General features: G+C 38.7%; 1 protein-coding gene across 3 annotated transcripts in view; it reads right to left on the bottom strand.

The window, feature by feature from the left end:
- The window catches only part of LOC117378761 (collagen alpha-1(XIV) chain-like), a 141065-nt gene that overhangs the window by 41475 nt on the left and 83734 nt on the right, over positions 1-15856 (bottom strand). For all 3 annotated transcript variants that reach the window (XM_055225455.1, XM_055225457.1, XM_055225458.1), the window contains 8 exons: positions 15443-15572; positions 14919-15041; positions 14260-14409; positions 13118-13234; positions 8855-9004; positions 8508-8582; positions 7554-7693; positions 1002-1125 (listed from right to left, as the gene is read on the bottom strand). In XM_055225455.1, coding sequence (XP_055081430.1) covers positions 1002-1125; positions 7554-7693; positions 8508-8582; positions 8855-9004; positions 13118-13234; positions 14260-14409; positions 14919-15041; positions 15443-15572 — 1009 coding nt within the window. The remainder of the gene's footprint in view (positions 1-1001; positions 1126-7553; positions 7694-8507; positions 8583-8854; positions 9005-13117; positions 13235-14259; positions 14410-14918; positions 15042-15442; positions 15573-15856) is intronic.

Here is a 15856-nt window from a genome sequence, read left to right as displayed (position 1 = left end):
AACCTATCGGGACACTGAGGGATTACACAGATATAAGACACATGGGAATAGAAATGGAAAACTACTAACATTTAATGTAAAAAATCACATTCTATTGAATAAAGAAAGTGCTGCTTTATTATTATCATGGTATCAGAATCAGTATTGTGCTTGAATTTTTTTGTATTGTACCACACTAGAGTTTAAAGTTTAAAGAATGAATATCATTTAAGAAATATATGTGTACGTAAGATGCACTTCGGCTCCATCTACTGGCTATTTCTATGTACTACAGAACTGCAAAATTAAGGTGTCCAGTAGAGGGAGCTATTTGAATTCAAGTCAATGTTTTGTCAATTTTAATGAATAGGTAAAAGCTGTTACAGATCTAAAAAATAAATAAATAAAAAATAATAAATAAATAATAATAATTTCATAATCAGTCCAAATTCAAAGAAGGTTAAAAGGTAATTTTCAGCTAAAGGGATGAAAACTTGAAACGGGACAAAGCTTTGGCAGAGAGGCAAAAAAAACAGCTGTGCAGATACTAAATATTTTACATCATCTACATTCCCTAGGAGGTGAAGCTAACTGGAGGCACTGCTCTGTCTGAAGCTGTGTTACTCAAGTTAGACTTAAATCTGAGCTTTGTTTTACCACAATCTAACCATAAAGAACTGACTAGAACTATCTGGAACTACAACAGGTGAGCAATTGTGTGCTGTTAAACAAGTGTCTCTCAAATAACAGCCAGCTAGCATTAGCCAAAAGTTTTTTCTCAGTTAGTTACTCTCATCCTTTTGTGTAAAATTAAACTCTGACTTATCACAGGCTCCTGAAAATGTGCTGTTTAACTTCATATTGCATTTTGTCTTGAGATTTTTTAGGTATTTTCTTTTTTGGCTGTTTGCTAATGCGTACATAGTATCACTGTGGTAACTGCTCAACATTCCTCCAAGACATACATGCACTATCCCCCAGCATGATGTCACTCCAAAGTAACAATGAAATGACTCTCTCACCAGTCTTGGTGTTCCCGCCCTTGTAGGAGATGCGATTAATGGCATCCAGTAGTTTCTCTTTGTCACTGTAAGAATTCAGTTTAAACTCAGTGCGAGCGTCGTCACTGAACTGAGCGATGGCCACCTGAGAAACACCAGGCAAGAAAAATGTAGAGACATGTACTGGACCTGGAGTAAACAAGGACTAAATCAAGACATGTACTGAACCTGGACTATACAAGGACTAAATCAAGACGTGTACTGAACCTGGACTATACAAGGACAAAATCAAGACATGTACTGAACCTGAACTAAACAAGGACTAAATCAAGACATGTACTGAACCTGGACTAAACAAGGACTAAATCAAGACGTGTACTGAACCTGGACTATACAAGGACAAAATCAAGACGTGTACTGGACCTGGACTAAACAAGGACTAAATCAAGACGTGTACTGAACCAGGATTAAACAAGGACTAAAACAAGACTAAACAGACAAGCAAGCAAGGACCAAAACAGGACTGATAAGGACTAAATACGGTCTAAATAAGGACTAAACACTGTCTAAATAAGGACTAAACACGGTCTAAATAAGGACTAAACCAGGTCTAAATAAGGACTAAACCAGGTCTAAATAAGGACTAAACACGTTCTAAAGAAGGACTAAACACGGTCTAAAGAAGGACTAAACACGGTCTAAAGAAGAACTAAACACGGTCTAAAGAAGGACTAAACACGGTCTAAATAAGGACTAAACCAGGTCTAAATAAGGACTAAACCAGGTCTAAATAAGGACTAAACCAGGTCTAAATAAGGACTAAACCAGGTTTAAATAAGGACTAAATACAGTCTAAATAAGGTCTAATCCAGGTCTAAATAAGGACTAAACCAGGTCTAAATAAGGACTAAACCAGGTATAAATAAGGACTAAACCAGGTATAAATAAGGACTAAACACTGTCTAAATAAGGACTAAACACAGTCTAAATAAGGACTAAACCAGGTCTAAAGAAGGACTAAACCAGGTCTAAATAAGGACTAAACATGGTCTAAATAAGGACTAAATACAGTCTAAATAAGGTCTAAACCAGGTCTAAATAAGGATTAAACCAGGTCTAAATAAGGACTAAACCAGGTCTAAATAAGGACTAAACACGGTCTAAATAAGGACTAAACACTGTCTAAATAAGGACTAAACCAGGTCTAAATAAGGACTAAACCAGGTCTAAATAAGAACTAAATATGGTCTAAATAAGGACTAAACGTGGTCTAAATAAGGACTAAACCAGGTCTAAATAAGGACTAAACCAGGTATAAATAAGGACTAAACACTGTCTAAATAAGGACTAAACCAGGTCTAAATAAGGACTAAATACGGTCTAAATAAGGTGTAAACCAGGTCAAAATAAGGACTAAACCAGGTCAAAATAAGGACTAAACCAGGTCTAAATAAGGACTAAACCAGGTCTAAAAAAGGACTAAACAAGGTATAAATAAGGACTAAACCAGGTCTAAATAAGGACTAAACCAGGTCTAAATAAGGAATAAACACGGTCTAAATAAGGACTAAACACGATCCAAATAAGGACTAAACACGGTCTAAATAAGGACTAAACCAGGTCTAAATAAGGACTAAATACGGTCTAAATAAGGTGTAAACCAGGTCAAAATAAGGACTAAACACAGTCTAAATAATGACTAAACCAGGTCTAAATAAAGACTAAACACGGTCTAAATAAAGACTAAACACGGTCTAAATAAGGACTAAGCACGGTCTAAATAAGGACTAAACCAGATCTAAATAAGGACTAAACCAGGTCTACATAAGGACTAAACCAGGTCTAAATAACGACTAAACCAGGTCTAAGTAAGGACTAAGCACGCTCTAAATAAGGACTAAACCAGGTCTATATAAGGACTAAATACGGTCTAAATAAAGACTAAACACGGTCTAAATAAGGACTAAGCACGGTCTAAATAAGGACTAAACCAGGTCTAAATAAGGACTAAACACTGTCTGAATAAGGACTAAACCAGGTCTAAATAAGGACTAAATACGGTCTAAATAAGGTCTAAACCAGGTCTAAATAAGGACTAAACCAGGTCTAAATAAGGACTAAACACGGTCTAAATAAGGACTAAACACGGTCTAAATAAGGACAAAAGCAGGTATAAATAAGGACTAAACATGGTCTAAATAAGGACTAAACCAGGTCCAAATAAGGACTAAACATGGTCTAAATAAGGACTAAACCAGGTCTAAATAAGGACTAAACACTGTCTAAATAAGGACTAAACCAGGTCTAAATAAGGACTAAACCAGGTCTAAAGAAGAACTAAACACGGTCTAAAGAAGGACTAAACACGGTCTAAATAAGGACTAAACCAGGTCTAAATAAGGACTAAACCAGGTCTAAATAAGGACTAAACCAGGTCTAAATAAGGACTAAACCAGGTTTAAATAAGGACTAAATACAGTCTAAATAAGGTCTAATCCAGGTCTAAATAAGGACTAAACCAGGTCTAAATAAGGACTAAACCAGGTATAAATAAGGACTAAACCAGGTATAAATAAGGACTAAACACTGTCTAAATAAGGACTAAACACAGTCTAAATAAGGACTAAACCAGGTCTAAATAAGGACTAAACCAGGTCTAAATAAGGACTAAACCAGGTCTAAATAAGGACTAAACCAGGTTTAAATAAGGACTAAATACAGTCTAAATAAGGTCTAATCCAGGTCTAAATAAGGACTAAACCAGGTCTAAATAAGGACTAAACCAGGTATAAATAAGGACTAAACCAGGTATAAATAAGGACTAAACACTGTCTAAATAAGGACTAAACACAGTCTAAATAAGGACTAAACCAGGTCTAAAGAAGGACTAAACCAGGTCTAAATAAGGACTAAACATGGTCTAAATAAGGACTAAATACAGTCTAAATAAGGTCTAAACCAGGTCTAAATAAGGATTAAACCAGGTCTAAATAAGGACTAAACCAGGTCTAAATAAGGACTAAACACGGTCTAAATAAGGACTAAACACTGTCTAAATAAGGACTAAACCAGGTCTAAATAAGGACTAAACCAGGTCTAAATAAGAACTAAATATGGTCTAAATAAGGACTAAACGTGGTCTAAATAAGGACTAAACCAGGTCTAAATAAGGACTAAACCAGGTATAAATAAGGACTAAACACTGTCTAAATAAGGACTAAACCAGGTCTAAATAAGGACTAAATACGGTCTAAATAAGGTGTAAACCACGTCAAAATAAGGACTAAACCAGGTCAAAATAAGGACTAAACCAGGTCTAAATAAGGACTAAACCAGGTCTAAAAAAGGACTAAACAAGGTATAAATAAGGACTAAACCAGGTCTAAATAAGGACTAAACCAGGTCTAAATAAGGAATAAACACGGTCTAAATAAGGACTAAACACGATCCAAATAAGGACTAAACACGGTCTAAATAAGGACTAAACCAGGTCTAAATAAGGACTAAATACGGTCTAAATAAGGTGTAAACCAGGTCAAAATAAGGACTAAACACAGTCTAAATAATGACTAAACCAGGTCTAAATAAGGACTAAACACGGTCTAAATAAAGACTAAACACGGTCTAAATAAGGACTAAGCACGGTCTAAATAAGGACTAAACAAGGTCTAAATAAGGACTAAACCAGGTCTACATAAGGACTAAACCAGGTCTAAATAACGACTAAACCAGGTCTAAGTAAGGACTAAGCACGCTCTAAATAAGGACTAAACCAGGTCTATATAAGGACTAAATACGGTCTAAATAAAGACTAAACACGGTCTAAATAAGGACTAAGCACGGTCTAAATAAGGACTAAACCAGGTCTAAATAAGGACTAAACACTGTCTGAATAAGGACTAAACCAGGTCTAAATAAGGACTAAATACGGTCTAAATAAGGTCTAAACCAGGTCTAAATAAGGACTAAACCAGGTCTAAATAAGGACTAAACACGGTCTAAATAAGGACTAAACACGGTCTAAATAAGGACAAAAGCAGGTATAAATAAGGACTAAACATGGTCTAAATAAGGACTAAACCAGGTCCAAATAAGGACTAAACATGGTCTAAATAAGGACTAAACCAGGTCTAAATAAGGACTAAACACTGTCTAAATAAGGACTAAACCAGGTCTAAATAAGGACTAAACCAGGTCTAAATAAGGACTAAACCAGGTCTAAATAAGGACTAAATATGGTCTAAATAAGGACTAAACGTGGTCTAAATAAGGACTAAACCAGGTCTAACTAAGGACTAAACCAGGTCTAAATAAGGACTAAACCAGGTATAAATAAGGACTAAACACTGTCTAAATAAGGACTAAACCAGGTCTAAATAAGGACTAAATACGGTCTAAATAAGGTGTAAACCAGGTCAAAATAAGGACTAAACCAGGTCAAAATAAGGACTAAACCAGGTCTAAATAAGGACTAAACCAGGTCTAAAAAAGGACTAAACCAGGTCTAAACAAGGACTAAACACGGTCTAAATAAGGACTAAACCAGGTCTAAATAAGGACTAAACACGGTCTAAATAAGGACTAAATACGGTCTAAATAAAGACTAAACACGGTCTAAATAAGGACTAAGCACGGTCTAAATAAGGACTAAACCAGGTCTAAATAAGGACTAAACCAGGTCTACATAAGGACTAAACCAGGTCTAAATAACGACTAAACCAGGTCTAAGTAAGGACTAAGCACGCTCTAAATAAGGACTAAACCAGGTCTATATAAGGACTAAACCAGGTCTAAATAAGGACTAAACACTGTCTGAATAAGTACTAAACCAGGTCTAAATACGGTCTAAATAAGGTGTAAATCAGGTCTAAATAAGGACTAAACATGGTCTAAATAAGGACTAAACCAGGTCTAAATAAGGACTAAACACGGTCTAAATAAAGACTAAACCAGGTCTAAATAAGGACTAAACCAGGTCTAAATAAGGACTAAACACTGTCTAAATAAGGACTAAACCAGGTCTAAATAAGGACTAAACACGGTCTAAATAAGGACTAAACACGGTCTAAATAAGGACTAAACACGGTCTAAATAAGGACTAAATACGGTCTAAATAAAGACTAAACACGGTCTAAATAAGGATTAAGCACGGTCTAAATAAGGACTAAACCAGGTCTAAATAAGGACTAAACCAGGTCTAAGTAAGAACTAAGCACGCTCTAAATAAGGACTAAACACTGTCTAAATAAGGACTAAACACGGTCTAAATAAGGACTAAACACGGTCTAAATAAGGACTAAACCAGGTCTAAATAAGGACTAAACCAGGTCTAACTAAGGACTAAACCAGGTCTAAATAAGGACTAAACCAGGTATAAATAAGGACTAAACACTGTCTAAATAAGGACTAAACCAGGTCTAAATAAGGACTGAACACGGTCTAAATAAGGACTAAACACGGTCTAAATAAGGACTAAACACGGTCTAAATAACGACTAAACACGGTATAAATAAGGACTAAACACGGTCTAAATAAGGACTAAATACGGTCTAAATAAAGACTAAACACGGTCTAAATAAGGACTAAGCACGGTCTAAATAAGGACTAAACCAGGTCTAAATAAGGACTAAACCAGGTCTACATAAGGACTAAACCAGGTCTAAATAACAACTAAACCAGGTCTAAGTAAGAACTAAGCACGCTCTAAATAAGGACTAAACACGGTCTAAATAAGGACTAAACACGGTCTAAATAAGGACTAAACCAGGTCTAAATAAGGACTAAACCAGGTCTAACTAAGGACTAAACCAGGTCTAAATAAGGACTAAACCAGATCTAAATAAGGACTAAACACGGTCTAAATAAGGACTAAACCAGGTCTAAATAAGGACTAAACCAGGTCTAAAGGACTAAACCAGGTCTAAATAAGGACTAAACACGGTCCAAATAAGGACTAAACACGGTCTAAATAAGGACTAAACACGGTCTAAATAAGGACTAAATACGGTCTAAATAAGGACTAAACCAGGTCTAAATAAGGACTAAACGCGGTCTAAATAAGGACTAAACACGGTCCAAATAAGGACTAAACACGGTCTAAATAAGGACTAAACCAGGTCTAAATAAGGACTAAATACGGTCTAAATAAGGTGTAAACCAGGTCAAAATAAGGACTAAACCAGGTCAAAATAAGGACTAAACCACGTCTAAATAAGGACTAAACCAGGTCTAAATAAGGACTAAACCAGGTATAAATAAGGACTAAACCAGGTCTAAATAAGGACTAAACCAGGTCTAAATAAGGACTAAACACGGTCTAAATAAGGACTAAACCAGGTCTAAATCAGGACTATATAAGGACTAAAATAAAACTTCTATTACCAGCTGCCCCATATTTAATTCAACCTTTATTACATATCAGATCTAAACCAGATCTGCACTGAAAAAACGTTTGGAACTAAATACTGCATTAAACCCAGACTAAACCCAGTCTAACCATGGTCTAAATGAGGTCTAACCCTGGTCTAAACATGACCTAAACCTGGTCAAAACCTGGTTTAAACCTGGTCTTACCTGGGTCCCCTCCGGTCCGATCTGGTCCAGAGCTCCAGTGGTGCTGTACAGGAACCCAATGATCTTCAGGAAGTTCTCGTCTCCGATGCTCCAGGATCCATCAACCAGGAAAACCAGGTCTGCTTTAGCCGCTTTACACACTGTGGGATACAAGTACAACTACTGAAAATACTACTTTGAACACTACTACTGAAAATGCTACTACTGTAAGTACTACTGCAAATACTATCTCAAATATTGTTACTGCAAATACTATTTCAGACACTACTACTGTAATTACTACTGCAAATTCTACAAATACTACTACGACCAGATCTGCTTTGGCTGTCTTATACACTGTGGGCTACAAGTATAAGTTCTACTACTGCAAATACAATTGCTGCAAATACTACTACTGCAAAGACTACTTCTGTAACAACTCCAACCACTACTACAGGATGACCAGCTTTGCTTTAGCTGCTTTACACACTATAGGATACAGATGCAAATACTACTACTACAAATACTACTACAAATATTATTATTACAAATGCTTCTACTGTATATACTATTGCTGCAAATACTACATCTGTAACTAATCTAAGAACTACTACAGGAAGACCAGGTCTGCTTTTGCTGCTTTATACACTGTGGGGTGCAAGTACTACAAGTACTACTAGTACTACTGAAAATATTACAACTGCAAATACTACTATGGCAAATGCTACTACTGTAACTACCATGACCACATCAAAAACACTCCTGCTCTGGCTGCCTTACACAATGTGGAATACAAGTTCAACTACTATTACTGCAAATACTACTACTGTAAATACTACTACTGTAACTACTATGGACATCAGAACCTGGTCTGTTTTGGCTGCCTTTGGCGTCCAATACTAACACTAATAATGTACTACAGCTGCTAGTACTATCTCCACACAGTTTACTGAGAGGAGATTTGATGTGTCGTACCCTCTTTGGCAGCAGGGATTGTGGGTAATGGAGTTGTTGTGGGTGGATTGGTCGGAGGCGGAGTTGGAACAGGAACTGCAAAGAAAAAAGAATCATGGAGTTTCTGCGTTAATGCATTTCCTCACTGCTTTGTTTCATTCACACCAAAAACATGTGAATGAAACTACAAGTCTGTTTGTGATGAGGAAACATTGTAACATAGACCAGAATATAGTGTAATATGGTCCTTTTAACGTCAAAGTATTGTATTGGAATTGAAAAGGCTGGAACAGTGCATCCCTCGTGCATTTATAGTTTCTTTATATGAAAGTATATGTGGAGTACATTCAGTATAATAATTCTCTCACGTGTTTTGTCGTTGACGGTCACTGCGGGGCCCTCCGTCCCATCTTGCAGCTGAGCGTAAACACTGACTTTGTACTGAGAGTTTGGTTTGAGGTTTGTGAAGCAGTGACGCCCAGTGCCTCCGCCCAGTTTTACCTCCTGCTTCTGCCCATCTGGAAGTAAACAAATAAACAATACTAAAGAGGTGATATGGGAGAGGCTATTATTGTTAGAAAAACAGTCCATCTTTAAACTTAAATGGGGATACAATAGTGCAAGCCAATGGGCTAACAGGTGTGAGAGCACCCATTTGGGCCCCAGACGATTATTCAAAATATGACTCAGGCCCTCAGTTATTATCCCAGGGGCTAAACTGCCAGTATAAACTTAAAAATAGCTTGTGCAATTTTTGGCATGTTGTATGTAATTTACCTTACGGAAGTGCAGGTTTTATTTCTGCCATAAAACTAGTGCCGTAGTACTTGAGACCGGTCTTGGTCTCGAGGCATTTCTCAAGGTTTCTCCCGTTTCAGACTTGAGCACATGTGGATTCAGTCTTGGTCTTAGACTCAAGAGTGCTTGGACTTAGTCTTGTCATGTACTCGAGAGCACTGGAAATCGAGGTCTGAGATTTTGCGAGTGTGATCACATTTCATTATGGTCGTGGCTGTCAGTTATAAACTTGTACTAATTCTTCTCAAAGCCACCTGTCCCTTGTTTGGACCCAGCGGACACTGCGTGGCACATCAGTACACACACACACCCTGCGTCTTATCCCTCAACATGACGCAGAATTTGGAATGTCTTAAATTTTTTTAAACATCCTATCTGTTCGTGTTCTTTATGTCAGTGCACCACTCCTCGCCTTTTCCCTCTCCATCCTCCCTGCGTATAGTGCACATAGGCTTCCTCTTCATTACGCACCGAAGCAAGAGCAAGACAAAACTCAGAGCAAAACCAAATCCAAACTTATGCTACAGTGTCTGCACGGAAGACAGCTCCATTTATGGCTTATTTGTCACAGTTTTTATTTGGTGTGGTAAATGGATACTGTATATGGTGGTAAATGTGCAGAGGCTAGTAAATATCACTGCATATCTAGGAAGAGAATGTAACTCCATTCATGGCACGTGTTAAAAATCCTACTCATTTTGAAGCAGTTTTTTGTAAAGTGCAGATGGAAGTTGGCTTGAAAACAAGGATTCTCAAAATGTGAGTGAGAGTCGAAAAAAGGGGTGCAGAGTGTTTTAGTACAGTGCAGTTTGTTTGACTTAGTTGAAAGTTAAATCAGCATTAATCAGATGAAATGTAGATTTATAAAGAAAACTGTCATATACATGTTCCCAAATGATCGTAAAATATAAATAAATATAGAAAATTACAAAGATGGTCTTGATTTGGTCTCAATGGGCTAGGGTCTCAGTCTCTACAGCAGTTTGCAGATTTGGTCCAGTGTGAGTTTAGTTCTCTCTTCTAGCTTAGTATCCTGCAGTAGCTTCCTCTTTGCTGCCTCCACCACTACTGATATGGGGATACAAGTGAAAAGAGAGGTCACATCAAATGAAACCATGGTCTCATCTGAATCAAACTGAAGATGCTTGATTTTGCTCACAAATTCAGCTGTGTTCTCAATATGGTGCTCTGTGTTGCCCACCAGAGGAGCTAGGATGGTCTTCAGATATTGAGCCACATTGTATGTGATAGAATCAACACTACATACAATGGGTCCCTCCAACATAACATCAGACGAAAGGAAGGCTCTCACTGCTCTAGAAAAGGACCACAGCATCAACATTTTGCCAGCTGACAAAGGGAGATGCACCGTGATCCTGAACTCAGCTGATTACAAGGCTAAAGTGAACAGCCTCCTCAGTGACACCGCCACCTATGAACTGCTGAAACAAGACCCTACCAGTGGGTACAAGAAGAAAATCATAGACTGCTTACAGAAGCTGGAGAAGGAGGAAGCCATTGATAGACAGCTGTATTACAGACTCTATCCTGGTTCCATTCCTTGTATCTATGCCCCCCTTAAGATCCACAAAGAAGGAGTACCCCTCAGACCCATTGTATGTAGTGTTGATTCTATCACATACAATGTGGCCAAACATCTGAAGACCATCCTGCCTCCTCTGGTGGGCAACACGGAGCACCATATTGAGAACACAGCTGAATTTGTGAATAAAATCAAGCATCTCCAATTTGATCCGGATGAGACCATGGTCTCATTTGATGTGACGTCTCTTTTCACTTGTATCCCCATATCAGTAGCAGTGGAGGCAGGAAAGAGGAGACTACTGCAGGATACTAAGATAGAAGAGAGAACTAAACTCACACCGGACCAAATCTACAAACTGCTGGAAATTTGTCTTAATACCACATATTTCCAGTTTAGAGGAAACTTCTACAGGCAAATCCATGGCTGTGCCATGGGCTCACCTGCTTCTCCTATCATGGCTAATTTATACATGGAACAATTTGAACAGGAGGCTTTGGCCTAATTTCCAGGTACTTCACCCACACATTGGTTTTGATATGTGGATGACAACTGGACCAAAATCAAAATTCAGGATCTGGAGCCTTTTACTGCACATATTAATGCTGTGGATCCAAACATCAAGTTCACACGGGGAGAAGCTAAGGAGAACAAACTGGCCTTTTTAGATTGTGCAGTAACAATAGGAGAGGACAGGCGACTCCAGGTAGACGTTTACAGGAAGCCTACACATACGGACCAATACCTGCTGTTTGATTCACACCATCCACTGCAGCACAAACTCAGAGTGATCCGGACACTACACCACAGAGATCAAGTGGTGCCTACTAATACAGAGGGAAAAGTAAAGGAGGAGGAACATGTGGAGAAAGCCCTCTCTGCTTGTGGATATCCAAAATGGGCCTTCAATAGATCAAACAGAGCTAAAAAACAGGACAACAGGGAATCTGAACCTTGAAGGAGAGGTGTTACGATTCCTTACACAGCGGGTGAGTCTGAAACTTCAGAGAATTTTCAGACAGTACGAGATTCCTGTCTTTTTCAAACCCACAAACACTTTAAGGCAAAAACTGGTTCACCCAAAGGACAAAACCCCGAGCCATAAAGAAAGTAATGTAGTCTACTCCATTCAGTGTAGTGAAGAGTGCAGTGAGCGTTACATTGGAGAAACTAAACAGCCACTCCATAAGAGGATGTACCAACACCGGCAGGAGAGTTCCTCTGGACCCCAGTCCGCCGTGCAGCTCCATCTCAAAGACACTAACCACTCCTTTGAAGATAATGAAGTTCAAATCTTAGCCAGAGAAAAGAAATGGTTTGAGAGAGGAGTTAAAGAAGCTATTTTTGTTAGGAAAGAAAATCCTTCCTTAAACAGAAATGGGGGCCTGAGACATAATCTCTCCCCCATCTACAACTCCATCCTCAGACCCAGAACAATGAGAACAATAGCAGGGTCGTTAAGGGCTGAATAGGGTAGTTTCAGCTGAAACTGGAGACAATAGCTGTTTACAGTTTCAGTGTGGTTGGCCCCTCTCCTCAGATAGATTTAAGGCAGTGGCCACCAGCAATCTGACCAGAACTGAAGAAGTGGCTTGGATGAGCATCGAAACATCTTCACTCCTACAAGATTCGTCCAGTTGACAGATTTGACTTCATTGTTTGCTATGGATCAGACCTGGATGACTGAGGGTCTACACAGACATCTCATAGTTGTAATAAATTTGGCAGCACCTGCTAAACAACTTCACATGATTTTCCTCCACCTCAAATTTTGTACATGTTGACAAAAAACGTCTCATTTTACATATTTATTCACAGGACTAAAACTGTGCAGCATCTTCCTTAGTGTCTCTATGAAAAATTGTGTCAGGTTTTTGCTTCACTTTTTATCTGTTTGCCATATGACCAAACATTTGATAAATGACGCTTTTTGTATAGTTTAATAGATTTAGCTAACAGACAGACACTAACAAATACAGGTTAGTCTCAGTGTAGTTAGCTTCTCCCTTCAGACAGATGTAAGGTAGTGCCATCATAAACCTGATCAGAACTCAAGATGGCTTGAAAAATGTGTACTGTCTCCACCATATACTTATTACAACCATTTGTAGTGATCACAAACACTATAGTATGTGTTTGGATGTGCTGGTGTAATCAGAGGTTAACCACATGGTAATTAGTCTGTCAGATGGAAATATAATGTGTATTATCAACAACGTACTCACTGCCGGTGCTGGTGTGTACAGTACTGCAGTATTTGTACTATAGTGGTAGTACTAGTAGTACTTACTGGACAGAGCCTCTATATTAACCCTGTAGGCACTGGCGTGGCGGTGGGGTTGCCACTGGACACACAAACTGTTGACTTTGGTTGTATAAACCCTGAGGTTGTTCACTCCCAGGTACACTGCAACACAATGAGAAGAAAAAACATAAAAACAACACATTTAAAAACATGAAAAATATGGTGTATTATGGTGAAGAGATGTGTCTTGCTATACTATTTATTTGTACATGTGAAGAGGAAAGCCCCATTTTGAGTTTATCTTGTAATGAACCATAGCTTCAAGCTTCACCTCAGTTTGTCTAATTTAAAACTAAAAGATTGCATGGTACCTCTATACAGTTGGTCCCTTAGAAGAGACATCTTTTATAGCTTCTTTAGAATCCTTTTCATTGCTGCTTTAGTCTTAATTCAGTCCTGATTTAGTCCTGTTTTAGTCCTGGCTTAGTCCTGGTTTGTTCATCTTTTGCCCTGTTTGGCTTGACAGGACCCTGTGGTGTGATTGTAATAGGACACATTATTGCTGCAAATTAAATGGCTTAACAGCACCATGTAGAAACTGGACATGAGGGGTCCTAGGATTGACCTTTTAGGCATGTCACAGATTAAGTTCATATATTTCGACTGACTCTGTTTCTCAGACTGGGTCATCTTGGAGAGATTTTATGGGTTCTGTTTCGGGACCAAAATAGTAACTGAATTATACCCTTAATCATAAGGCCTATCTCAGAAATACACAAAAAGACATTTAGTAATGTGGTGCTGTGAGACGTGGATGAAGCTAAAGCTAACGTAAACACAAAACGACTTCCTGTTTATAGGCAGCTTTTTATGCAATTATTTCACTGCTATGTGCCTCTACCCCACATTTTAACCTCTCTTTGCAATACAGTGGGTTTATTTTGCAAATGAAGTGATAATTTTTGGCATTATATTCCTCAAGTATTCCAGGTCTAGTTCTTGTCTAGTCCTGGTTCAGTTCTGTTTCAGTCCTGTTTCCGTCTTGGTTCAGTCCTGGCTCAGTCCTGGTTCAGTCTTGGTTCAGTCTTGGTTCAGTCCTGGTTCAGTCCTTGTTCAGTCCTGGTTCAGTTTTGGTTCAGTCCTGGTTCAGTCCTGGTTCAGTCCTGGTTCAGTCCTGGTTTCCTTACATGTTTTGGCCCTCCCTGTCAGAGCGTCACTGGACCCTGTGGTATACGAAGCGATCACTTTGACACTGTATTCCATTCCACTGAGCAGGTTCAGGATCAGCATGGTGTTCACATCCTCCCCAACGAAGGTCTCCAGGGCTGGACCAGGGGCTAAATATACAAAAAGAAAAATACAACAATAAGGACAAAAGTAACAAACAAAAAAACAAAGTAACAAAGATATGGACAAATGAAGAAGCATAATGGCAGGATACAAATTGTCTCTGCCTGGAGATTAGCAGACAGAGATTTTGTCCATTTTAAGTGTTAGCCTTGGTGTGAACTCAGCAGTCGTTCCTCTCTCGCTGTGGAGCGGTGTTTGGGGTGAATAATGCACGCCACATGTGAAATAACCCTAACACAACCCAACAGTGAAGTAAACAGAACTAAATCTACAGAGCGCAGTGACATGTGAAAACAACCTAGCTCTTTTCCTAACTGAATCCCAGCTTTAGACCTGGTTCAGGCCTGTTTTAGTCCTCGTATAGTTTAGCTTTTAACCTATTTTACTCCTGCTTTAGTCTTGTTTTCCTTACTAACTGATTTAGACCTGGTCCTATCCTGGTTTAGTCCTAGTTCAGATCTGGTTCAGTCCTGGTTCAGTCCTGGTCTTCTCTTACCGGACACAGGCTGGTAGACAATGCGGTATCCCATGGTGGGAGAAGGTGGGACGTCCCAGCTGATCCTGAAGCGATTGTACCATTCCTCAGACACACGCAGGTTTTTAGGAGCAGACAGAGGGACTGTGGAGAGAGAGATTGAGGTACACTTTATTATCCTTATAAGAAATCTTATAAGACTGCAGTTATGCATTTTACATTCACAAACTGAAATGGATGTTTTTTTCATTTATTAATTTTGAGTATTCTGGGCCAATGTGTAAATCTACCTTCTTTTTTTTTTTTTTTTATGGAAAGTGAACTGGATCCACACTCGGAGGCTATTTGCACCTATTTCCACTTCATATTTGGAATGTAGTGAGTGGACTAGCTGTGTCCATCTGTAATGTCTATGGGTATAACACCTGGGTGCTGTCTCATACCCTTTTATACGCTGGGTCTGACTCATTTGGAGACCCTTTTATATCCTGTGATAGTCTGTATGTTATAACACATGGGTGAAGATGTATAAAGTGTAGACTCACGTGTGCGGGCAGAGCGGGCAGAGGTGGGCCCATCTCCCTCAGAGTAAATAGGAGTCAGAGCCACTTTGTACTCAGTGTCAGAGAGAAGAGGCTGCAAGACCAGGCTGCTCTGAGATGCAGGGACAGTACGCTGTGGGGGAAATAAAAATAAACAAAACATATACACATACACAGCACATACTTTTTCAAGCATGCTATATTGCTACAGTGGAATATTACGATAAACATAATATTGAAAATACTTACACAAAAGCCACTGACACACAGCAAGATAATGACAGTATCATTAAAAAGCCTGAGCTACAACAAATAAATGGCAAAAAGAACCAATAATTAGCCATAGCAGTTAATTATTCTACAGCTCAAATCTGACCCTATTACACAGAAATGGCAAAAACTCCCAACTACTGTAAA

Source organism: Periophthalmus magnuspinnatus, chromosome 11, assembly GCF_009829125.3.
Source record: "Periophthalmus magnuspinnatus isolate fPerMag1 chromosome 11, fPerMag1.2.pri, whole genome shotgun sequence".
Taxonomy (NCBI): Eukaryota; Metazoa; Chordata; class Actinopteri; order Gobiiformes; family Gobiidae; genus Periophthalmus; species Periophthalmus magnuspinnatus.
Note: the sequence above shows the minus strand (reverse complement) of the source record. Positions and strands in the feature narration are given on the sequence as shown.